The sequence below is a fragment of the Callospermophilus lateralis genome, chromosome 18 (assembly GCF_048772815.1).
Source record: "Callospermophilus lateralis isolate mCalLat2 chromosome 18, mCalLat2.hap1, whole genome shotgun sequence".
Taxonomy (NCBI): Eukaryota; Metazoa; Chordata; class Mammalia; order Rodentia; family Sciuridae; genus Callospermophilus; species Callospermophilus lateralis.
The window spans coordinates 5,925,837-5,951,378 of NC_135322.1; the positions used below are offsets into that span (position 1 = coordinate 5,925,837).

Consider the following 25,542-nt stretch of genomic DNA (forward strand, 5'->3'; position numbering starts at 1 on the left):
GAGGTGGCTGTCACCTGGGAGCTCTGAGGCAGGGGTCCGATGCAGGTGTCTGAACACGCAGCAACCTGGGTGGTCTCAAGAACAGCCGTGCCAGCAGAACAGCAACCCAGAACAGACCGCGCCAACGACATAAATTAAAATCACACCCATATAAGAACCACAGTACACATTCTGTAAGCCTAAGGGCAGGGTGACAGAGAGGAAAGAGGGAGGGAGGGGAGGCAGGAAAGAAGACCGGGTAAAAGGAGGATTCTGGGGCGGAGGGGTAGCTCAGTGGCAGAGTGCTTGCCTGGCATGTGCAAATGTGCAACGCCCCGGGTTTGCTCCCCAGCGCCCAAAACCAACAATCAATCAAAAACCAAAACTGTACGCATCGGTGATGATAGTGATAAAGATGCATGTGATACCCAGGCTCTTTACCTAAGGTCTGAGGGGACACAGAAAGGAAGCTTGTCAAACTGTTCATCCCTGCCCTGTGTGGATGTGGGACGCTGTGTCTTGTGGTTCCTGCGCTGTGGCCACCCTCCGGTGCTAGTTTATGTCCCTGGCTTCTTAAATGCTCAACCTAACCCAGCTGTGGCTGACTCTTGGTTGATTGCATATCCTCTAAAAGGCCCAGCAGGAGCTCAGGACCTCAGTCAAAAGCAAACCCTGTCCTTGGGTGTGGCTCTGAAAGCTTTGGGTGCTCCCTCCAGGGGTGCCCTTGCTCCTGAGGTGGTTGGTCCTGGCTGGAAACCGAGGTCAGGGAGTGGCCCCAATTTTATTGGTGGGAGGGTCCTCCCTGTGCATTCCTCACACCGGATAAGCATCTAATTGTTGGCTGCAGGAGGCGGGCTGTGGGCTCCCTTTTATTAGTAATAATAAGGATGATGACAACAGCTGCCGACACCCTGACACCCCGCTGCATACTCTGCATGCCTCTTCCTGTCCTCGCAGCAACCTCAGGAGGAGGCTCTGGACAGTCCAGAGGCTGAAGGGCAAGGAGGCTGGGCAACTTTGGCTCTATTTCTGCAGCTTGTACTTGGCAGGGGCTTGATTTGAATTAAGGGGGTAGGAGTCAGAGCCTATGCCCAGAACTGTGCCACCGCTACAGCCAAGTAAATGTTAGGACTTAGGGACAAAGCCAGAGAGACCCAAGATGATGGGACAGGGGACAGAAAGTCTGAGAATGTTTAAGGACAGACTCAAAGAGATGTAAAGAGACTCAGAAGGAGAGAGATAGGTTTGTGGGGGGATAAAAAGGAGAAGGAGAAAAGGGAGGGAGGAGGAGACACAGAGATTTAAGACAGATTTAAAGAGAGAGAGAGAGAGACTGGGAGAGGGAGAGATTCAAACTTAGAAAGAGAGACTAGGATTTAAAGGTTGACAAACTCCAGCGGAAAGAAAGGAAGAAAGGAGGTTTCTGTGGAGAGTTTAAGGAAAGCAGGGCAGGCTCTGTGCTCCCTTTGTAGATCCTGGTCTGGTCTCCCTCCACTTCCAGATGCCTGAATGTCCCCTCACCCTGGCCTTGCAGCCAGGACCCAGTGCTCCCACCTGTCTTCCAGGTGCCCTGGGATGAGTCTCCCATGGACATGTCTGTCCTTTGGTAAGAAGGGGACAGCAACAACGGGCTAGGCTCAAGCCCTCACCTGCGTCCTATTCTGCAGACGGGCTGCCCGGGACCCTTGCCTTGAGCATTCAAGGATACGGGCACATACAGGCTGAGGCCAGCGCGCAAAGCCTGCACAGGGTAAGCACGTGGAGATGGTTGCGTTGTGGTTGTTGTGAACACCACTGTTACCGGCCTGGGGTTCCTGGATCTGTCTGCTCAGGCACGGAGAAGATCATTCATTTCCTTGCTACTTAAAATGAAATCCAGCAAGACATGGTAGTGCTTGCATGCTTGTAATCCAGGCAACTCTGGAGGCTGAGACAGGAGAATCCCAAGTTCCAACTTCAGCAAGCTAATGAGACTCTTAAAAATGAGAAGGGCTGGGGTTGGGGGATATAGCTCGGTTGGTAGAGTGCTTGCTTCCCATGCACAAGGTCCTGGGTTCAATCCCCAGCACCAAAAAAAAAAAAAAAAAAAACACTCAGGGAGCATGTTAGAAATGCAAATTCTAAATCCCATTCCTGATCAGAGCTGCATTTGAGCTGCATCTTCACAAGATTGCCTGGGAATCCGTGTGCACGTTCAAGTTGAAGATGCAGGAATAAATCCCAGGAAGAAGTCATTTGATTTTTTTTTATTTTTTATTTTTTTAAAGAGAGAGAGAGAGAGAATTTTTAACATTTATTTTTTTTTTAGTCTTCGGACACAACACCTTTGTTTGTATGTGGTGCTGAGGATAGAACCCAGGCCGCACGCATGCCAGGCGAGCGCGCTACCGCTTGAGCCACATCCCCAGCCCAGAAGTCATTTTAAACTTGAGTTACTGGGGGGCTGAGGATTTAGCTCAGTTAGTAGAGTGCTTGCCTTGAATGCACAAGGCCATGGGTTCAAACCCCAGCAACACACACACACACACACACACACACACACACACACACACAAACTTGAGTTACAGGGATCCACATTCACCTTGCAGCGCCACCTAGAGATCAGTTTAAAAACTGATCCGGGACCTGGAAAAGTGTTGGGCAAGGCCCAAATTTTCAGGGACCGCTTTCCCCAGCTGTCTGTCTGACTTTGGGCAAGTTACTTGACTACCCTGAGCCTTGAAGGATCAAACTCCTCACGCATAACACTATTCCACCTGATGCGCACTGCGTGCCCCAGAATTGGTGCTGAAATATGTCCTACCACCTTCAGGATGGAGCCTGGCCATAATTTAATGGACAGGCTGCTGGACCCAGGGCCTTACAGTTGATTTGCATTCTCAAAGCACTCCTAATGTGTGGTCCTAGTCCCAGGACCTAACAGCGTGGTCTTATTTGGAAATAGGGTTTCTACAGATGTCATTAATTAAAAAGATTATACTGAGTATGGTGGGCCTTTCATCCAGCATGACCCCATGTCCTTATGGAAGACAGTCACAGGGGGAGGAGGCCATGGGAAGCCGGAGGCAGAGATTGGAGTGACAGTGCTGCAAACCAAGGAACCCCAGAGACCATCAGCCACCGCGGGGAACCAGGCAGAGACGGGGGGAAGGAGCCCACCCAGGGCCTCAGAGGGAGTATGGTGCTCCTGACAGCTGGATTCCTGACCTCTGGCCTCTGAACTATACCGTGCTGTCCTGAGCCAGCCAGGCTGTGGTGTTTCGTGCATGTTATGCAAGGGACTGGAATATTTCAGAACTCCTTCCTCGAGAGAAAGAACTAAACCCAGGTCTACATTGCAACAGAGAAAAATAACTCACACGCAGATTGAAAAGATGTTCAACTTCTTTAGCCATGAGCAAAAAGCAAATTAAAACCCCAATCAGATACTACTACATTCCCATGAGAACAGTTAAAAACTAAAATTAAGTAAATCAAATAAATAAATAAATGGCAGAGACAAGATATACCAAAATTCTGAAATACCTGAGCCTCTCCTATGTTGTTCCAGGGATGTAAAGTACTGTTCCAGGACGTAAAGTGTAAACTGCCAGACCCTTCCACTTTGGGGAAGGGTCTGGCAGTTTCTAATGACATTACACATGGTCTGCTATGGCCCACCGTCCAGCTTCTAGATTCTTCTCCAAGAGGAGTGAGAGCAGGTGTCTGCACCAAGACCAGCACACAGATGTTCACAGCTGCTTGATTTGCAGAGCTCCAAATGGAGGCGACTCAGGTGTGGGGCCACAGGAGCATGCATTTGCAACTGCAGGGAGGCCACGCCACAGCGTCCACCTCAACAATTAGGAAGAACAAATTGCTGCAACCTGGAAAGCAAGGATCTTTCATCAAGAGAATGAACGTATGCTCCCTTTTATAGGAAGCTCCAGCAAGGACTAGTCTATGGCAGGGAGAAGCCAGGACGCAGCTTACCTCTTGCAGTGGGCAGGCAGGGGGGAATGGGGGTGCCTGTGAACTGGCGGGAGGGAGGGTGCTGGTCATGTCTGCTTTTCCGTGGGGGTTGGGTTACTCAAGTGTGCGCATTTGTCCACACTCTGAAAAGTGCCCAGTAAGTTTGAGGCATTCTGAATTACTCCCTTGCAGCTGAGTGAGGCCGGTTATGTGAAAACAAAGTGCTGTGTGAGACTTCCGGGGAGGCTTCTTAAAGGCTGGGCAGGAACCCATGGACTCCTCCTTTTCTCTTCTAGACTGCCTAGAACTTTGATGTGTTGTCTAGGGCTCTTGCAGCTATTTTGGGGGAAGAACTGATCTGAGGGTTGAAGCCATCCAATAAAATAGCAAAAAGGTGGAAGAAGCTCGCGTCCTTGAAGACTGAGGTGTTGGCTCCAGTCTGCAAACTCCCCACTACTTTCCATTAAGGAGAAATAAACCTTCATCATGTTTAAGCGACAAAAACATTAAATATTAATTCATTGATTTTTAAATAAGTTTTAAAATGTGGTATTAGAAAATTTAAAGTTATATTTATGATTAACAGCTTTTTAAAAATTTTCTTTTATTGTAGTTGGACACAATATCTTTATTTTATTTATTTATTTTTATGTGATGCTGAGGATCAAACCCAGTGCCTCACATATGCTAGGCGAGCGCTCTACCACTGAGCCACAACCCCAGCCCCAACAGTATATTTTTATTAAGTCAGCTTTATTTGTTCAATCTCCCTATTTCATTCCTCATAATGTACAGATTGTTGAAGAAAACAGGTTGTATAGCCTGAGGAACTGTCGATACCACAGATTGCCTGTCTCTCCATCCCTGGCATTTAGCTCAAGAAGAATGGTCCAGTTCAGGTTTGATCTGGGAACAAAAATGTTTGGAAGCTGATGTTGCGTCTTTGGAATGTTAAGATTCAGGGGTGCTCAGCGTGACCCGTCTAGTATCATTGTCCTTGTCTGCTCTCCACTACAGGTGAGGGAGCCAATGGTGATCCATGCCTAGATCCATGATTTTAGTGACTTTATAATCTGCTTTCCATATTTATGATTTGGAACTAACAAAGAATATTCTCTCATCACATTTCAGTTGCTCTGAGGAACACTGAAGCATAATGAATGAAGGAGATAAAACTACCTGTGAAGGCTCCATCCAGAGGAAACCAGTGTTGACATTTTCGTGTGTGTGCTGGACAGCAACAGTGGGCCCGCAGCCTTCAAAGCCAGAGTACATGCTTCAGATCCTCGCTTTATCCTGCAGCAGACCTCTGTGAAACCTCCAGAAAGTAGCACAGCCTCCTGGGTTGTTCCCATCACAATGGAACCTCACAAGCCGTGTACTTGAACTTGGGTTTCGAGAAAAAACTGTCAAGAAATCCCTCTAGCAAAACACCCCTCCAGGGCAGTAGACTAGATAAGTGAAGTTGTTCATCTTCACAATTAGGAGCTTGTTCAGGTTTGTTTATATATATATATATATATATATATATATATATATATATATATATATATGGGTTTTTAAAACAATGAACCTTAAGAAATGAGCCGGGGAAGCTTGAGGGCTGTATCATTGACCTCCGCTGATAACAATTATGGGAGTCATCGTTAGTGTTCCCATTTAGTCATTGTTTTACAACTTATGCAACTGACTGAATGATGTTTCACAAGCTTTGTAAACAACTTAAGTATCACAGGATCCTTCCAAAAATAGTTATCATCTTATCAATTTTAAGTGTATAGCTCAGTAGTGTCGAGTGTATCCATATTGTCACACAATTGTCTCATCTCCAGAACCTTTTCATCTTGCTAAACTGAAACTTCCATCCAACTCCCTGTTGCCTGCTCCCCACCAGCCTCTGGCAACCAACATTCTGCTTCTTCTTCTTCTTTTTTGATACCAGGGATTGAACTCAGGGGGTTGCTTAACCACTGAACCACATCTCTAGCTCTCTCTCCAACCTTTTCCCCTTTTATTCATTTACTTATATACTATGCTAAGAATTGAACCCAGTGTCTCACATATGCTAGGCAACTGCTCTATAACTGAGCCACAACTCCAACCCCTTTCTTTTTTAATTTTAGAGACAGGGTTTCCTTGGGTTGCTTAGGTCCTGACTAAATTGCTGAGTTTGACCTTAAACTCCAATCCTCCTGCCTCAGCCTCTAGAGCCACTGGGATTACAGGCGTGCACCACTGCACCCAGCTTCACCATTTTGCTTTCTGAATTTCATTATTTTTAAAATTCTTTTCCATAGTTTTATTGAGGTAAAATTGGAGTACAATAAAATACACATATTTGAAGTATGCAATTTGAGCAGTTTTGACATGTATGAAACCAATACAATCAATATGAAAAGACTTTCCATTATTTTTTTTATTTGAAATCATGCAGACTGAATTTCCTGCAAGATTTATTACATTAGAAACCAATCATCTTAAGATATATTAAAACCCACCCCTACATCAACTATTTCAAAGTTAAATGGTGCACTTATAAATATCTCTGAGGTCAAGGAAGAAAGCATAAGAAAAGTAAATAAAAAGTGCTTTGAACTAAGTGATAATAAAAGCTTAAAATATCAGGATCTCTGGGATTAAACATACCTCAGATGAACATTTATAACTTAAAGTATTTTAAGCTAAAACATTTATAACTTAAAACATTATTATAACTTAAAGTTAGAATAGCAAATTATTTTTAAATTAAGTAGTAGGAAGGAAAAACTAAGAGTAGGAGCAGGAATATATGAAATAGAGAAGAAATAATACAGCTAACCCCTACACTTCAGAATATTCTCAACAAAATATTCCATGAGGATGAAATGGGGAAAAAGTGAGAACCAGTGACAGGAGGAACTAAGGGACAGTCAATCAAAGAAGGAACTAATTCAAATTAAAACTAGAAATAAACCAAACTGACGGGAGCACAAATCATATCTCAAAATAACCTTGAACATTAATGGCCTAAACTCATCAATCAAAAGACACTGACTGCCAGGCTGGATTAAAAAAACAAGACCCAACAATATGGTGTCTCCAAGAGACTCACCTCATGGGCAAAGACATCCACAGACTGAAGGTGAAAGGATGGGAGAAAACATGTCACTCACATGGATCTCGTAAACAAGCAGGAGTTTCCATCCTCATATCAGATAAAGTGAACTTCAAGCCAAAGTTAAATCAGAAGGGAGGAAGAAAGACATTTGGTACTGCTTAAGGGAATTACACATCAACAAGACATAACAATCATATGTATTTATGCCCCAAACAAAGGATCATCTACATACTTCAAACAAACCCTTCTCAACTTCAAGAATCAAATAGACCACAACCCAATAAAACTGGGTAACGTCAACCCGCCTGAATTTCATTATTTTAGATGCCTCATGTAAGCAAATCATACAGTACTTATTTTTGGTGGCTTTTTGTGGCTTATTTCATGTTGAGCATTTGAGAAGATATCCTTCCTTCTTGCAGGGAAGGGCATGGGTTCCATGAATGTGCAGTGTTGGGTTCCCATTCATCCGCAGACTCGTGCGTTGCTCCCACGCCTGGGCTACTGTGGACCACACTGCCTGGTGGGCACAGTACGCATCCTCTCTTCTGGATCCTGCTTTCAGTTATTTTGGGTGCACACCCATAAGTAGGGTTAAGAGGTCTGTGATTATGTAAGAGAGGGAAATCGTCCTGGTTCATAGCACAGAGTGTGATTTGTTCCCTACCAGTGTCCCTGGGGTCACTCTGCCACGTCCCTCTGTGTTTTTTCATTCCCGCCTTCAGCCTTCCCTCAGCCAGCGGTAATACTACAGAACCTACAGCCCCGGCTTTTGAGAACAAGTGAGTAAACACGTACATTTTTTAAAATGTCTACAAAAGCAACAATTAATACACATGACACCCAGGATGGGTCTCAAGGGCATTATACTGGGTGGGAAAAAAATTCCAATCTCAAAGCGTGACAAACTGCATGATGCCATTTATGTGATCCCTCAAAGTGACTTAGAACAAACACGGTGTTCGTCAGGGCTCTTGGGATGCAGGAGGGGCCACACGAGAGGATTTCTTTATGCTGGTGATACAGGCTCTATATCCTGATTGGAGTGATAGTGACTTGCATTTGTACAACTATATACCAAAGGAACAGGCAGATAGAGCCAGAAGGAGTGGGGGGGGGGGGTGTAAAAAACAGTGACATCCAGTGAAGCTGCAATGAGTTGACAACATGGAACTGATGTCACTTTCCTAGCTTTGACAGTGGACTACCATCATGAAAGATGTTATCGCTGGGGGGAGCTGGGTGAAGGGCACTCTGTACTGTTTCGTAAATTCTCTCGAGCCTTGAATTGTTTCAAAATAAAAAAAAAATTAAAAAACCACGCGTGAGCCATGTCAGAAGCGCTCAGGGAGCTCAGCCAGCCCCATCCTGGTCTGTCCAGGTGCATTTTCTATCCCATCCTTTCTGTAGGTTTTCAGTGTTCACTTTCTGACCAGTTCTAATCCTTGCAAATTAAGCTCCAAGGCCCCTTCAAGGGTTAAAAAAGGAAAAAGAAAAACAGAGCCTCCCACTGAGGCCTCAGAAGTTCCCAGCAGAAGGCTGGAGGGACTGACGTCATGATGAATCACTGCAGTTCTCACCCCAGCCATTGTTGGGTCACTTGTGCAATTGTCTAAACAGCGTTTCACAAACCGTGAAATCAACCAGGCGGTGCAGGTCTTCCAGCCTCAACAGGAAAGAGGATCAACCTCGAGGCAGCCAGAGGCGCAGGCAGGTTTGTTTGGGACAGCAGTTCTCAGGGGAGGCCGTGGGCATCTCCAGAGTGAGAGCCCTTGGGGGTTCATTATCTGATCAATAGGTAGTGCTGGGACAGCCCAGACACTCCCGGAGCCTCAAGACACGTGCCTCTCTGCTTAAACTATTTTAAGAGGGGAGGGGGGGATCATCAAGTGCCCAGGGCAACTTACAGGAATCTGGGAGTGACGGGCCTGGCAAGAGCAAAGGAAACTTCTGAATCCACATCTTTTTCCTTGTCCTTCCTTTGTGTCTCCTTTTTACCTGGTTTTCATTCCTGTTCTCCTGCCTCAGACCCTGGAAGACAACCCAAGGAACTTACTCTACTTTTTATGTTTTGGAGATGGGATGAGGCCAGGGCGGGTGGGGGCCAAAGTCAGGACACAGGCTGCTCACTCAGTGCCTTCTCCCAATCACGGTGTGTGTTTGTGCCATGGAAAACATTTCCTAAAATTAAATAAAAATTATGTTACACACACACACACACACACACACACACACACACCAGAACCCGGGTTCAGACCTGGCCATTCCTCACCAAGAGGGCATGGAAAAGGACTTTAATTTCCCTTAGCCTCAGTTTCCCCTGTCTTTAGTGGAAAGAGCAATAGTAGCCATGTCCTAGGGTGGACACGAGTTGAGACCAGCTAACCCCGCAAAGCCCAAGAGCAGGTCCCCCGGGTCCACCTCCCATGCTTTCCTGATTAGTGTTAATATTCCCCATTCTAGAATAAAAAGAAGCTAAAAAGGACTTGCTTTCTTTTCAGATGGTGTTTCCTCCACCCCCAACCTAACCAAAAGAGCCAGCGAGGATTTTTTTCTTTTTAAATATTTTTTGAGTTGTAGGTGGACACAATACCTGTATTTCATTTATGTGGCGCTGAGGATCCAACCCAGTGCCTCACACACGGGAGACAGGGCTCTACCGCTGAGCCACAGCCCAGCCCGCAGTGAGGATTTTCCGGGGGGGGGGGGTGGGGGGGTGGGGGCGGGATTCTTTTAAAATGAGGTAATTCATGTTTCAGAACTAGTGTTTTGTTTTTTTGTTTTTTTTTTTTTTGGAACAAGTGGCCTCGTGATTCTATCCTGCCTAGGTGAGTACCACCACCAGATGCACGCTCAGGGCCTGTGGGCGGGGCCGTGCTGCCGGCGATGGGCGTGGCCATTAGGTGAGACGGGGGCTGGGAGGAGGAGCTGGCTGCAGAAGACCCAGGGGTTTCGGATCACTCCATCACGATTCCACTAGCAACTCCTCGGTCCTGGTGGCATGCATAGCGGGGCACAGTCCTACTGCCACCCCACATGACAGCCAAGAACTGTCCTTATGCCTCCTGAGCAAAGCCAAGATTGAGCCCCAAGACACTCGGCCCCTGCCCACGGTCACGCTTGGCCCCTCCTTTTATTACTGAGAGCCCCAATCAGGACCAGCATGAGGGGCTCGGGTGGCAGATGGACCCTCCTGCTGCCCTCTCTGCTTCTGAGGCCAGAGCAGGGTGCCGGGTCCCACCGTGCCGGGTCCCACGGAGCTGGGCACAGGAGAACCCGGGAGACACAGCCTCTCATTCCCTCAGGGCCCACACGGTGGCGGTGCCGCACAGTGAGAGGTGCACTGCTCCAGCCAGTGGGGAGTCCCCACCCCACTCGCCACCCGCCCGCCACAGCCCTCAGCATCTGTGCACCTCTCTCTTAATCTACAAAGCGGGGGTGACAGTAGGTCCTACCGCGTGAGATGTGGAGGAGATTAGCTCAGTTAACATTTGTGAAGAGCCCAGAATAGAGCCTGGCGCAAAAAAGTTCTCCCTAAGAGGAAGGATGGAGATGGTGGCTACGGAGTGGTGACGACGATGTCTATTTTTGCTGTTTCATTTGTGACTTTCTTTCCCTCTGATCCCTTCAAATCCACACCTCCTGGTCTCCCCATCTCCACCCCCATCCCCATCCCAGTCTGTTGGGGTCTCCTCCCTGGGCGGAGCAAGAACTGTAAATGCGGGAGCTTGGGGGTTCTGGGCAGCCACCACTTGGAGTCAGCTGATGGGGGTTGTGGCCACAGGGGAATGCAGAGGGGTGGCACCCACAGGTGCCAGCCAGGCCTCTTCAGGAGCACCTCCTGGCCAATTAAAACAACAACAAAATGGCCAGATTGTGAAGCAGGCCACATGGCAGATCCAAGGAACCTGCGATGGATTTCACTCCATAGCCCAGGGACAACAGACAATATGGACCCTTTAATAAACACAGAAGCAAGAAGGCTCTCCCCTCCCCTTTCAGAAAGAAAATGTAAAACACCGCTTTCCCCTTTAAGAAGGAAGTCTTCTTTTAATCAGCAAATTTCAGGTGGAGTTGTTAAGCTATATGGTGACATTCAGACTGTTTTGGAACGGGCTCCAGGCACTATATTTTCTCAAGTTCATGGGGAAGTAAAGGCAAAGATACCCGAATCCTCCAAGGTGTGGCCATTCTTCTGTCTCTCTGGAACTTCTACACATAAGCTCCCCATGCCTAGGTTTTTATCACATTTTCTCACATGAGGTTTCAGATATTTGCAAGAGTATTAATAATAACAGTAAAAATTAGCTTGAACTCAGAGCGCACTGGAACACACTTGTAATGATCTCCACCCAAGTCTGTCTCTTAATCATTGTCAAAGGCAATGACAGTTTCAGAACTGTTTCTGTAATTGCAAATCCATTGTTCCTGGGGGGGGGGTGCTATTGTTCTCTCCTTGGAGGACATTTGTTCATTCAGCAAATCAGGAGGCTAAGGCAGGAGGATTGCAAGTTTGCAGCCAACCTCCGCAACCGAGAGAGAGACCCTGACTCAAAATAAAAAATAAGAAGGACTGGAGGTGGGACTCGGTGGGTTCCATCCCCAGTACCAGGAAAAAAAAAAGGAAAGGGGGAAAAAAGGAAGACATCTGAAGTGCTTCCCATGTGTCCAGCACAGCTCCACAGCTGGATAGGGATCAACTCATCAAATGCTCCTAACATTTCAGGTGACAAGACTGCCACAATCTCCCTTCCACAGATAAAAATCCAAGACCCAGAGAGACAGTGATTTACCCAAAGCCACCCAGCTAGTGAGGGGCAGAGCAGAGTCCTGAATCATGAGAGCCTGGGTCCCAGAGTTTGTCTCTTAATCCTTGTCAAAGGCACCAACAGTTATAAAGTTGTTTCTGTGACTGTGAGTAGTTCCTAAGGACACTATTTTTTCCCCTTGGGGACACGTGTTCATTCCACAAATATTTACTTGTCATCTACTACGTGCCAGATATTGTTCTGGGTGCAAACTTGATGGGGGACTTGACAGGGCTTGCTTTGTCCGGGCAGAGCTGTGTTTCGGTAGAGGAGGCAGAAACCAGGAGCCCGTGAATGGCTGCACGTGCCTTGAGATTTCTCAGGACACATTCCCCAAAGATGTGCTCATCCTGATCCACAGAACCTGTGAGGATGTGACTTCTTGAGGCAAAAAAAAAAAACTTGACCATGTGGGGTGAGGGGGTGGGGCAGCTGACCACAAAGGTCCTGATGAAAGGGAGGCAGAGGTCAGTGAGACCTTGAACTTCTGACGTCCAGAGCCTATGAGGGGTCAGAATGGAAGACATTTCTCCTCAGGGGGATAATGTGCCCCAGGATGGCTTCACAGCACTGAAAAAGAGAGGGTGGCACCTGCCTTCAACCCCCAGAGAACATTTGACCAGAGCCACAGGTGCATCCCCAAGTTTACCAGGGAAAACCAGGTGGCTGGTTCCCTAAGGGCTGCACTGGGCACCCAGAAGAAATGGCCAGGTCCTGGGGCAGATGACAATCCTAGACAGGTGGCCATGCCCCCTGAGTCCACATTCATGACATTCTGGTTCAGTTGCCCTAGGGCACAGGAGGGAAAAGGGGCTTATTCCTCTAGTTCTGCAACGACAGTGGACTTCCAGACCGGGTGGCTTGGAGGCCAGGTCTGTGGCCTGCCCTCTTCCAGGTCATGCTCCCTGTCTTCTGAGCAAGGGCTGCCTCTCACCTGTAAATGAAGGTGAGAGCAGATAGCTCAGGTAAGGGGCAGTGGGCTGGGAACTTCCTGGGCCCCCAGACCTGTGTCCCTTTGGACACCTGTCTAACACTACAGCTGCTGTTTCCTGATATATAAGGAGGACAGAATATCAGAGAATCCAGAAATAGGCTCTGACCCTCGTGCTGTTTGTCCATTTCTGTTCTTTCATCTTTCTGGCTTCCAGCCGCAGTCTTGTTGTGACGTTAAATTATTTCTCTTTGTCTCAGCTTCCTCATCTATGATCATCTATCTCACAGTGTCACAGGAGGAAGAAATGAGTTACAGGTTGAGCATCTAATTAGAAATCTGGCCTGGGGATGAGGCTCTGTGGGACAGCTCGCCCGGCATGGGAGAAGCCCTGGGTCCCATCGTTAGCACTGCAAGGGGAAGAAAACTGAAAGAGGGGGGAAAAATCTGAAGCCAAAAATGCACCAAAATCCATAACTTTTCAAGCACTGACATGATACCATACATGGAAAAGTCCACACCATGAAATTCAGTTTTGTATATGAAATTATTTAAAACAATTGTGTAAAATTACCTTCAGGTTACTTATATAAGATGCATATGAAACTTAAATGAATTTCATGTTGAGACTTGGGCCCCATCCCCAAGACATCTCATTGTGCAAATATTCCAAAAATTTTTAAAAAATGAAATATAAAACTTCTTGTCCTGAGCCTTTGGGATAGGGGATACTCCACCTGTATTACGAAGCACTTAAAATAGAGCCTGACACATGGAGCTCTCAGCTTGACTATAATTAATTTATCATATTTAAAATGTTAATTAGATAGTGTGCGCTATCATTATTGTTGGTTATCACCGTTGGTCTCTGTTTGCCTCTGTGTGTCTCAGTGATTCTGCATCTCCCTTTGGCCATCCGTGCAACATATGTGCAATGAATGGTTTTGAGCGAGAGGGGCTCTGTCTCTCCAAGGGCTCCCAGCTTAGAGAGGGAAGCAGGTGTTAGAAGAATAAACATACAAGAAATAACATGTGCATCGACTGTGCCAAGGGCTCGGAAGAGGTGTGCAGGACTCAATGAGAAGGGAAAATAGAGAAAGAGAAGAAGTGGGAGAGGGAGGGACGGAGGGACGGAGGAAGGAAGGAAGGAAGGAAGGAAGGAAGAAGGAAGGGAGGGAGGGAGGGAGGGAGGGAGGGAGGGAGGATAAACAGAGGAGTGAGGACCTGTATTAGTTTGGGAGGGACCAGGGAAAGCCTCTCTGAGGAAGTGACACTGGACACAACCTGAGGGATAGGGGTCCTCTAGGGAGAGAGTGAGGGCACAGTGTAGAAGACTGTGGAACAGACCACAGGGCAGCCCAGAGGAAGGAAGCAGGGCCACCGCAGGGGACCTGGAGTTTACTCAGGAGCCACATCCACCCAGGAAACAGACTTGAGAGGGACAAGGTCAGAATGAGGAGCCCAGCGGATGGGGCTGGTCCCACTGGGCAGGTCTGGCTGGCTGGAATTTATTGGGGGCAAACCCCTAAAGGGCTTGCTGATAGACTGCAGCCACTGCAAGAAGAATCCAGGGGACCCCTGGGGTTTGGTGGGAGGGAACGGGGTGCTGCCCCTTCAGAGAGGGAGGCTGGGAGTGGAGTTGACTCAAGCTGGGGGGAAACCCAAACTCTTTCAGTCTGTCTTTTTAAGCCGACTTCTGAGGTGCTGCATAACCTCTTTGCCCCTGGGCCTTCCTTTCCATACTTCTCTATTTCTGTGTCTCTGTCTCCCTGTCAAAAGAAAGATTAGCAGGACCAGAGAAAGACAGGGTCGGGGAAAGATCCAGAGAGACAGCGACAAGGGAGAGAGAGACAGAGATGGGGGCAGACAGGGAGACAGACGCTTGGACACTCATGCCTGCGGCACGCCCGCCTCCTCTGAGGTCTCCCCACTGCGGGGTGAGCTCATGCCCCTCCACCGCTGTAAACACCGCTCTCCCCGGATGACTCCCGCGGTCCTCGCCGCCCTGACCTCCGCCTACCCCCTCACTGGTATGGGCAGCTCCCCACAGGGGTGCCGGGCCCGGCCCTGCCCCGCGCCTCTGGCCCGGGTCCCCAAGCACCGCGCGCCCACGGCGCAGCGCGGGACAGAGCCTCGATGTCCCCTGCGCTCCTTCCCCGCTCCCGCCTTCCCCCATCCCTCAGCACGCTGACCCCTCTGCAAAATGAAGGCGAGCCCTGGACCGCAGCATCCCCCACCCCGCCCCCGCCCGGCTGCTGCCTCCTCCCACCCCCACGCGCCCCTTACTCATTCCCCACGCAGGGTGTGTGTTTAAAGTAAATAAGAGCATGTCATTTCCTCTATCCTCGTGCTTAAAACCCATCACACTTTAAATAAAACCCAAAGTTCGTAACCCTAGCATTTAAAGCCCCGCGGGATCTAGATCTGCCCGCTGGTCTGTCGCCCTCCTCCCGCCGCTCCCGGCCTGTCCCTCCCTCGGGAGCCTCTTCTCCGCTCCATCGCGCCAAGCTCTTTTTGGCTGTGACCCAAGCCTGGCAGCTCGGGGCAAGACAGGTGCGATTGCTCTTTTCTGCTGGAAGGATTCGAGGCTTCATACAGCTAGGCTCACCAGGAGCCTGTCCCCTGCAGCCTCCCAGGGCACTTGGCATTCCCTGCAGTATTTGTTGGAATCCAGGCTGGGACGGGGTGGGATGGGAAGACTGAGGCTCACAGAGATGGGGTCCCCTGGCGAGGTTCCAAAAGGAGTATTGATGCAGGCTGGCTTTGGGGTGGGGAAAGGGAAGGAAAGAGAGAGAGAGAGAGAGAGAGAGAGAGAGAGAGAGAGAGAGAGAAGAAGAAGAAGAAGAAGAAGAAGAAGAAGAAGAAGAAGAAGAAGAAGAAGAAAAAGAAGAAGAAAGAAGAAGAAGAAGAAGAAGAAGAAGAAGAAGAAGAAGAGGAAGAAGAAGAAGAAGAAGAAGAAGAAAGGAGAGGAGAGGAGAGGGATAACTAAGAAAGAAAGAAGGGATGCGGGGAGTCTGGGCAAGATCTGGGTCCCTGCTGCCCCACCCCCTGCCTGGGGGTCTAAGGCTGCCAGAGAGATTTGAGCAGGAAGCACGCAGCACCTGACCCCTGGAATGTGTCCCCTGGGGGAGAGGCTGAGGAAGCTTATAAGCCCCATGGGGGATGTTGTGGGAGGAAGCAGGCAGGAGGCGGGCCAGCCACAGAATCCAGGAGCCCAGAGGTGGCCAGGTAAGCAGCCCCTGGTTCCCATCTACAAGCCTGGTGGCCTTCATCCACCTTCATCTGCTGTTTTCAGCCTCAGGATGCCGTCTCTACATCTCCTGTCCAAAGAGGTCTCTCACTAGCTCTCTCTAGTTAGAATTGCTTCTGAATCTCAGATCAAATTCTTAACTTCCCTGTCTTTGTGGCTCTCTCTCTGCATCTTGCCTCTGTCCCTGAGGGTTCTCCCCACTCCTCTCCCTATTCATAGATGGTGGATACTTTCTCTGTACCTTCCTCTCCACTTTCTCTTTCTCCCTCTGTTTCTGAATATCTCTGTCTGCATTCTGAGTCCCAAACAGGGCAGGGGGCTGTAGATGTTCAGTAACATCCCAGGGAGCCCAGAAGGGAAGAGAGAGCGATGAGAAGCTCTATTCTGAAGGTCCCCAGATTCCCCTCCTCATTCCCAGGTGCTGACATGATGGTCACAGCAGGAAGTCCTTGGGGCTGGTTCCTGGGGTACCTCCTCCTTGGGGTCACAGGTATCTGAGTGTGTGTGACTGCCTGAGGGCACAGTGTGGGCTACAGTATAGGTGTGATTTAGTGTTCCTCTGCTGTGTGAAAGGACCATGTGGCGGTGTGCCCCTGTGGTGGGACACATAGGTAATTCCTCACATCATGGTGACTGTGCATGTAGCAATGTGATTGGGTGTGTGGTGTGTTATTGGGTAAATGGCTTTGGTAGCTTGTGCCTCTGAATAGCCTGCAGAGTGACAAGGTTGTATGGATGCCGTGGGCACAGGGGAGGCAGAGGGTGCCATTACATGGGAGATGGCGCATCCTCCAGAGGAGTCACCCATTGCTGAGGATCTGGGCCTGCTTCCTGGGTCTGCAATCCTCAGATTCACTGGCACCCACAGCAGGGACTATGATGGTGTTTCTGTGTGAAGTGACTGTGGCTGGGCGTGACCAGGCAAGGCTGGCGGAAGGCATGGACAGGGCATTACAAAATGTGACCAACTCCCTGAGTAGCTGGCTGTGTGTGCCCAGCCTGGGTGAGGGTTCGCTGTGCTGGGAGACTCCTGTTACAGGGCTTGGTTTGCAGAAGAGGAATATTATGTGGGTCCTGGAGATGGGTCAGTGACTCAAATCTGGAACCCTTCTGAAAAATGGGTTGTCCTTATGAGCTGATCTCATCTCCCAGACCTCCTCCCAAGGGACCTGACCCCACCTGTGAGCCCTGACCCCACCCCTGAAGCTTGTCCATGGCTCCCTTCCCTATCCATGACTGCAAGGTCCAGTCTCCGGAGCCTGCCTCCAGCCTAGACTGCGCGCAGGCCACACCCCAAATAGTGATCCCTCCTTCTGCCGCTGACTCCTCCCCCAAGACCTCTGACTCTGTCCCCAAACTCTGACCACACCCCTGCACTCAGACCCTACCCCGGGAGCCCTGATCCTGCCTTCTAAACCCGCCCCACAGCCACAGCCCCGCCCCTGACCCCTGGCCCCACCCCGAAGCCCTGGCCACGCCCCTTCACTGAGACTCCCCTACCCCTGGAGCCTTGGGCTTTCCTCCTGGGCCGGCCCCCAGCCCTGACTCCGCCTCCAGGGTCCCTCGCCTGGAGTGGCGGCAGCCACATCATAAACGGCGAGGACTGCATCCCTCACTCGCAGCCCTGGCAGGCGGCACTGTTCAAGGAAGATGAGTTTTTCTGCTCGGGAGTCCTCGTGCATCCCCAGTGGGTGCTGTCAGCCGCGCACTGTTTACAGAAGTGAGTGCAGGATGGGGTGGGTGTGTGGCTATCTCAGGGGAGGGGGCTCACACAGACTCTGTGGCGACAGCTGTGCTGGCTCTGGACCTGAGCCTGGAACCGGGGAGTCCAGGGGGAGGGCAAGGCAGGCGCGCACAATGTTGCTTTGGGAAGATTCAGAGAGCCCTGGGACGGGGTCACCCGAGGCTTGGGGCAGGTTCTGATCCCTGGTTGTTGCGGATGAGGATTTGAGGTCACGGTTAGGTGACTCCTAGCGCGGTGCTTGGCAGGGAGATGGGGTGGGTCCTAGAGTGGGGACGGCCTGGGTGGGAAGGTAGTCGTCACAGAACTCAACCTGCTCCCGTGGTCCTCAGCTCCTACACCGTGGGTCTGGGTCTGCACAGTCTTGAGGCCAACCAAGAACCAGGCAGCCGAATGATGGAGGTCCTCCTCTCCATCCAGCACCCCCAGTACAACAATCCCTTCTTCGCCAACGACCTCATGCTCATAAAGTTGAAGGAATCCGTGTCTGAGTCGGACACCATTCGGAAGATCAGCATCACTTCCCAATGCCCAACACCTGGGGATTCCTGCCTTGTCTCTGGCTGGGGTCTGCTGGAGAATGGTGAGCCTGTGCCACCTCTGCCCTCTGTGAGGGGTCCCCCTCCCAACCAGAGGGGCTGACCCAGAGCCCTGTGTCCCAGGCAGGCTGCCCACGCTGCTCCAGTGCACGAACGTCTCGGTGGTGTCCGAGAAGGTCTGCAGTGAGATCTACACCCCGCTGTACCACCACAGCATGTTCTGCGCAGGCGGAGGACAGGACCGGAGGGACTCCTGCAACGTGAGAGATGGGAGGCGGATGTCTCGCGGGGTGGGGGTGGGGGACAGAGAAGTGGTGCCGGGAGGTAGAGTGAGAAGTAGAGACAGGGGGATGGGAACAAAGGGAAAGAGACCAGAAGAAACAGGAATAAGTACAAAGGAGAATACAGAGGCAGAGGAGGAGAGAAAGAAACAGAGCCAGAGGCAGAGCACACACAGAAGAGCCCAGTGAGAACCAGACAGACTCCAGGAGCGAGGCCTGTGAGAAACAGGAGAAATCCCAAGATCCAGAGAGATGCAGAGGCTCAGAGACTGGGGAATAACCCATAGGGAAGACACAGAAGAGACAGATCAACAACAAGCCCGAGGGAAGGGGGGGGCCTACTCTGGGCACAGGGAGCAGGCAGGGGGTCAGGGACCTGCAAGGGACTTCCAGGGGTGGGTTGCTGCTTGTTTTCTGTCTTTGTGTCTCAGTCTCATGTGGCTCTTCTCTGATCCCACATCTAGCCCCACTTTTAGTGTTTTGGATTCTGACTCTCTCCTTCTCTCCATAACAGGGTGACTCTGGGGGCCCCCTGGTCTGCAACAGGTCTCTGCAAGGCCTCGTGTCTTTGGGACAAGCCAAGTGTGGCCAGCCTGGCATGCCAAGTGTCTACACCAACCTCTGCAAGTTCACTGACTGGATACAGAAAACCATCCAGGCTATTTAGCCTTGGGGATTGGACCCACGAAACTGGCCTCCCTCACCCAGGAGCCCAGGACCTTAGATACCATCTCCCTGTGACCCAGAGGTCCAGAACCCAGCCTCCTCCCTCAGCTCAGGAGTCCATTCAGAATCTTTTCCTGTCTGCAATGCCCTTATCAGCCCAGTGTTTCCTAGCCTCCCGGGTATTAGGCTGGTTTCCACCCTTTGATCCCCTTCCCCCCAGGCCCTGGAGTAAAGTGTGAGAGCAGCGGGTTCTGTTTGAAGCGTCCTCCTTGCTTCTCTTCCCATTGAAGGATTCCAGCAAATAGCTTTCCCACCCTTGGCTTGTTTCTCCTTCTGGCAAGCAGAAGCTTTGAACAGGAGGCCACAGGGTTCCAGGGGGAGCAGGTGCACCTGAGAGGTTAAGAGAAACCAGTCCTGTGAATGTTGTCCAGTGCCTGAAAATCCAAGTCAGTGGATTTAAGTGATTTCTCGCTATTTGGTTTTGATTACCTTTTTCCATTTTTGTCTTCTTAGCTGCATGTTAAGTTTGCTGGATATGGTGGCACACACCTGTAATCCCATCAGCCAGGGAGATTGAGGCAGGAGAATCATGAGTTCAAAGCCAGCCTCAGCAACAGCAAGGTGCTAAGCAACCCAGTGAGAACCTGTCACTGAATAAAATACATATTAGGGTGGGGATGTGGCTCAGTGGTCAAGTGCCCCTGAGTTCAATCCCCAGTACCAAACAAACAAAAAAAAAAAAGGATGCATGATTTGTATCTACCTCAGGACCCTTGCTGGAGGCTGGTGGGAAGGCATGAGAGGAAGGATACCCAGGGACAGAGAGGGGGACCTGGGGACAGAGGGAGGACCCAGGGACAGAGGCAGAGACCTGAGGACAGAGAGGGGGACCCAGACACAGAGAGGGAGAAACCCAGGGACAGAGGCAGGGGAACCCAAGGATAGAGCAGGGGTGACCTAGGAACAGAGAGAGAGGAAGACTGAGGGACAGAGAGGGTGAGCCCAGGCCCCTAGAATATGAGGAATTTTTATTAGACTCTTCATTGGTAAATTACGCTAGGAAGAATGTGCCTATAAAATTTTTATTCAAGATGTATTCATAAATTCATTGTGCATCTATCTCCATAAGGAGATATCCAAATTTTTAAGAATCTTTTAAAAGATCCTCAAATATAGAAAGGAGTGAGATCACTAAAAGTAAAATCAACAAATTCCAACTCATCAAAGGGGATTTTTAAAGTGACCCAAAGAAAATCATAGAACAAACAAGACAAACAATGAATAAGGATAAAGATTATTTATCCTTCACCCAGTGGGCATCTGCAGAACGTTGCACTCAGGGCCTGGAGGACACAGACTCCTCAAAACACTGCTCCAGGGATGGCTGAAACTAAAAGGAATGACAGCAGCGAGTCTCCGTCAGTGCAGGGCAGCTGGCACTTCCTTTCCTTGCTGGGGGCAGTGTAAGATGGTACCACCACTTTGGAAAGTAGTTTGGCAAATTCTTAGAAAAATGAACATACCTCTGTCTACGAGGAGCAACTTTATTTCTTGTTTTTATGGAAGAGCCATGAAAAAAAAAAATACGCTTGTCTAAGAATGTTCATAGTAGCTTGGTTTATAATAGTCAAATGTGAAACAGAGCAAGTGTCCATCAAAGGGCGAGTAGGTGAGCCCAGGGTGACATGTCTGAACAATAGAATACCACTTGGCAATAAAAGGAAATGGGCTGCTGATGTATGCAACAATGCAGATGCACCCCAAAATCACCACCTTCAGTGAAAGAAGTCAGATGCAAATATCACACACCCTACAACTCCAAGTGCAGGAAAGTCTTGAGCAAAGCTAATCAGTGTTGCCTGGTTGCTGGGATGGGAGGGCAGTATGTCTCCAAACAGATTCGGAAGAAGCATGAGGAACCTTCTGGGTTGATTGACATTTTCTATAACTTTACAGGAGTGAAGGTTACATGGAGGCGTGCATTTGTACACTGGAAATTACACACACTCACACACACACACACACCTGAACAGTGGATCTGGAATCTGCACAGCACACAGGCACTAGGGAAGTCCCCCACTTCCCAGCATGCACTGGTGGTGCTGCGATGGGGGCTATCTTGAGAAGGTCTCCTCTGAGCTGCTGCGCTGAGCATCAAAGGTCCCTGAAGTTTTTCTGGAACACCACAGCAAATACCAGTATACCAGTCTGGTGGGTGCCTGGCTTGAGAGCTGTGTGGTTACAGGATAGAGCGTGTAAGCCAAAGCCATAGAACACCACGCAGTGGGCAGCTGGTCTGTGACAGGAACAAAGGTCACTTTCCATTTAGGACCAAAGTGGAAAGGCAGCTGGGAGAGGTGAGGGCATGGGAGGGTGGGATCTGTGTTTTGCCACTGAGGTGCACCCCCAGCCCAGCTGAGAGAAATGACACCTAATTCAGTGACAGTCTTGTCCCACTCAAACCTTGGCAGAGCTTTCAACTTAAAAAACTGGGGAGATCAAAGCCCCCCAGCTGATCCCCTAGCCCCACACAGGTCCAGCTGAGGGGCGGGGAGGCTGAGCTCCCACACCTGGTCACTCACCAATAGTAACAACAGAGAGAAATGACAGCTGTGGGACACCACACCCCCAAGCCAGCCCAGCACAGGCTGCTCTGGTTCTCTTGCAGACAGCACATCGCTGATGAGTGTGGAAGAGAAACCACAGGGTGGACCTTACACACCCTGCTGTCCACAACACACCTGCCTGGGCTTGCAGAGGGTCCCCACACCTGCAAGATCTACAGAGAAAGTGAGCCACTCAGGTCAGACACAGCACAAGGCCTCAGGGACATAGCAAGATGCTCAGCAGCTTAGTGAAACCCTGTCTCAAAATAAAATAAAATTCTAAAAAGGCCTGGGATGTGACTCAATGGTAAAGTGCCCCAGGTTCGATCTCTGGTATATAAAAAAATTCATATGGATGCACAGAAGTCCTAGAATAGTCAAAGCCATCCTGAGCAAAAAGAACAATGCTAGAGCCATCACTTAACCAGATTTCAAGACATATTAGAGTCACAGTAACAGGTAGAGGGACACGTAAAGATTTCCTGAATAGGAAGGACTCTAATAGCTCAGGAAATAAAATGAAGTATTGATAAGTGGGATTATATCAAATTAAAAAGCTTCTGTACAACAAAAGAAGCAATCCACCGAGTGAAGAGAATGGGAGAAAATATTTGCAAGCTATACATCTGTCAGAGCATTAATATCCCCAATACATAAAGAACTCAAAACTGTCAACAAGAGAAGTACAAGTAGTCTAATCATAAAAGGGCTAAAAATCTGAACAGGTACTTCTCAAAAGAAGTACAAATGGCCAACAGATATATGAAAGAAGGTTCGACATCTTTAGCCATCAGGGAAATCCAAATCAAAACGACACTGAGATTCTAAACCCCAGTCAGAGGAGCTCTTATCAGAAGAACCAGGGACTGGGATTGTGGCTCAGTGGCAGAGCACCCGCCTAGCATGTGTGAGGACCTGGGTTCAATCCTCAGCACCACATAAAAATAAACGAGTGGAATAAAGGTATTCTGTCCAACTACAACTAAAAAAAATAAATAAATATTTTTTAAAGTTGGTGGGGATGTAAATTAGTACACCAAAGATGGGGAAATCAGAGTGGAGGCTCCCCTCACCAAAAAAAAAAAAAAAAAATAGAACTCCCGCTTGTCATGCAGCCCTGAAAGTCCTGTGTATGTACCAGAGGAAGTGAAGCCAGCAGACACGAGGGGCCCACATCCCTTGTTTATTGCTGCACTCTCCAAAGTCGCCAAGATATGGACTCAGCCTAGGTGCCCCTGCAGCAGATGGATGGATGAAGGAAAGACACACCGTACAGTGTTACTCAGCCACAGAGGAGAATGAAATCATGTTGTTTGCAAGAAAATGGATGGAACTGGAGACCGTGGTGTTAACAAGGAAATAAGCCAGACACAGAAAGACGAGCATCAGCTTCCTCTCACCTGTGGGCACCAACAAGAGAACATGTCCCGAAAGTAGAAGAAAAACGAATCAGGGAAGGGAAGTGGGAGGAGGGAAGAGAGGAGAGGGCAAGAGGGGCGTTAGGTGGGGTGACACATGCATGTATGGAAAGGTCGCAGAGAAACCCACGAATCTGTACGATTAATTTGAGTTCATAATTATAATTTAGAAAGAAGAAAAATGAACCAGATACTGAGACTTGAAGCAAGTCTCCACAAAATTCAAAGTCATAGTATACTCAGTGTGTTGTCTGACTCCAAAGTAATTAAGCTTGAGTGACTCCTCATGGGTACAAGGCTTCCCTTGGAGTGATGAAAATATTCTGAAATTTATAATGACAGTGGTGGCATAATGTCATGAATATACCAAATTTTGTTAGTGACAAATTTTTCTATTATGGACATTTTTACCACAATAAGAAAAAATAAGGGTATAGAATATTTGAATAATATTAACATAATCATATACTTTGAATATATAGAAACCTACAACCAAACAATATGGAATACTCATTTTTTAAAAAAAAATGTTTATAGTTGTAGATGGACAGAATGCTTTTATTTTATTTATTTATATGTGGTGCTGACGATGGAACCCAGTGCCTCACACATGCTAGGCAAGCACTCTACCACTGAGCTACAGCCCCAGCCCCAGAATAGTCTTTATCATAAAATTCCCCGTCCCTTCAATGGGACATTAACAGGATGTACCTCATGGGGGTAGGCTTAGGTGACCCTAAAGTGAAGGCCTGCCCATGGCCTTCGAGGCCTGTGGAGGGTATGCCTGGGTATACCCCAGGAGCCGAGTTCAGCCTCTGGCTCCCTGTTGGGGTTTACCAGATGTCCACTGGGCCATAAAGTCTGGGGTCTGGATTTTGGTTGGGGAGTGGAGCCCAGAGCTGAGGCTTGGGGGTCGGGAGCTAGAACATGAGGTTGGAATCGGGTATCAAGTCTGAAGTTAGAGCCATGCAACCCTGAGGCTGGAGGTTAGAACTTGACGTGTGGGGTCTGGGTCTTGTAAACTGACACCTGGCAAAGACACTGCTCCGAGAGACACTGCTGGCAGGTAAAAGACGGGGAAGGAACCCCAAGTTCAAACTCAGGCAGGAGACAGAGGACAGCCAGAGAGGGCAGCAGCCATCGGGAGGCTGTGTTACAGGGAAAAGGAGATCCTGGGGCAGCTGGAAGGCAGCGGCAGCCGGAGCTTAGGCTGAGGTGCTTCCCAGACCTCTGGGTGAGGGTCTTCCCCAGTCCTGGGGTGGGCTCCCAGCACTCCCACCAAGGCAGGCAATCAGCAAACGTCAGAGAAGGAAAGCGACCGAGCCTGGAGGTGAGCAGAACATTCAACAAAGGTAGGGCTTCAAAGATGGTGGAGAGTGGAGCTGCTGTGTTCAGAACAGAGGACACCGAGCGTGGGAAGTGTGTCCCCAAAGAGGAGAGACAAAGGACTCTCTACCAAATGCAGGCAGCTGTTTTTGTGCACATCATGATTCACATAACCCAAGTACCCGAGGGGGCGGGGAGAACATGAACCAGGGAGGTTTGAACAAATTTGACATCTAATTAACAAGATGTTTTCAGCAAATCTTAAAGAAAGAACAAATATAACTTATAGAAATTAAACACATACTTGTAAAACTTTTTAAATCTATCAAAACACATTTGTCAAAGCTGAAGAGAATATTGAAGATGATAGAATAACTTCTTCAGAGCGCAGAGAGAGGAAAGAAGACGGGTAATAAAAGAGGTGATAACATATTTGGAAAGCAGAATGTGCGGGCATAGTGCACACCCCAGCGGGAGAAGAGAGGGAAGGGAGGAAAACAACTCTTAAAGTGACCATAAAACTCCTGGACCTCGTAGCTCTAGGGAGCCTAGTGTATTCTGAGCAAGAAAACAATAAAGATCCTTGTCCGGACACGCAGTGAACTACAGAGGACTCCAACAAGAAGACACTGCGGCGAGAGAAAGGACCCGTCACCCCCAAAAAGCCCCAACTAGGAAGACAGCTGACTTCTCAGCAGCAACCAGGGAGGCCACAGGGAGGTGGCCAGGGCACAGCTGTGAGGATGTGATAAACGTCATCTAATTTCTCCTCAATTTAAGAAAGAAAAAAAACAGTGGTGTTCACAGTGAAGCAAGGTGATTGCTGGGCGTGACTCTGTTCTGTCGTGTACCTGTGAACCCTTTTCCAAGACAGACCTTGGGAGGAAACAGGGTGAAGGAAAGTTCCAAACCACACGTGCTGCACACAGCCGGCGCTCATCTCAGTGCT

At 49.1% G+C, this 25,542-nt stretch overlaps 1 protein-coding gene across 1 annotated transcript; it reads left to right on the forward strand.

Moving 5' to 3' along the window:
- Positions 1-16,442: 16,442 nt before the first annotated feature.
- On the forward strand, positions 16,443-19,244 carry Klk4 (kallikrein related peptidase 4). The gene is made up of 5 exons (XM_076839333.1): positions 16,443-16,506; positions 17,574-17,736; positions 18,090-18,340; positions 18,420-18,556; positions 19,092-19,244. The coding sequence occupies exons 1-5, from the start codon at positions 16,443-16,445 to the stop codon at positions 19,242-19,244; spliced, it is 768 nt and encodes a 255-aa protein (XP_076695448.1).
- Positions 19,245-25,542: the final 6,298 nt, after the last annotated feature.

Excerpts from the sequence above, each read along its gene's own strand:
- Klk4 (XM_076839333.1), top strand. The coding sequence starts at position 16,443 with ATGATGGTCACAGCAGGAAGTCCTTGGGGCTGGTTCCTGGGGTACCTC. Across the intron at positions 17,737-18,089 it reads GCCGCGCACTGTTTACAGAA|CTCCTACACCGTGGGTCTGG; the intron begins GTGAGTGCAGGA and ends CGTGGTCCTCAG. Across the intron at positions 18,557-19,091 it reads ACCGGAGGGACTCCTGCAAC|GGTGACTCTGGGGGCCCCCT; the intron begins GTGAGAGATGGG and ends TCTCCATAACAG.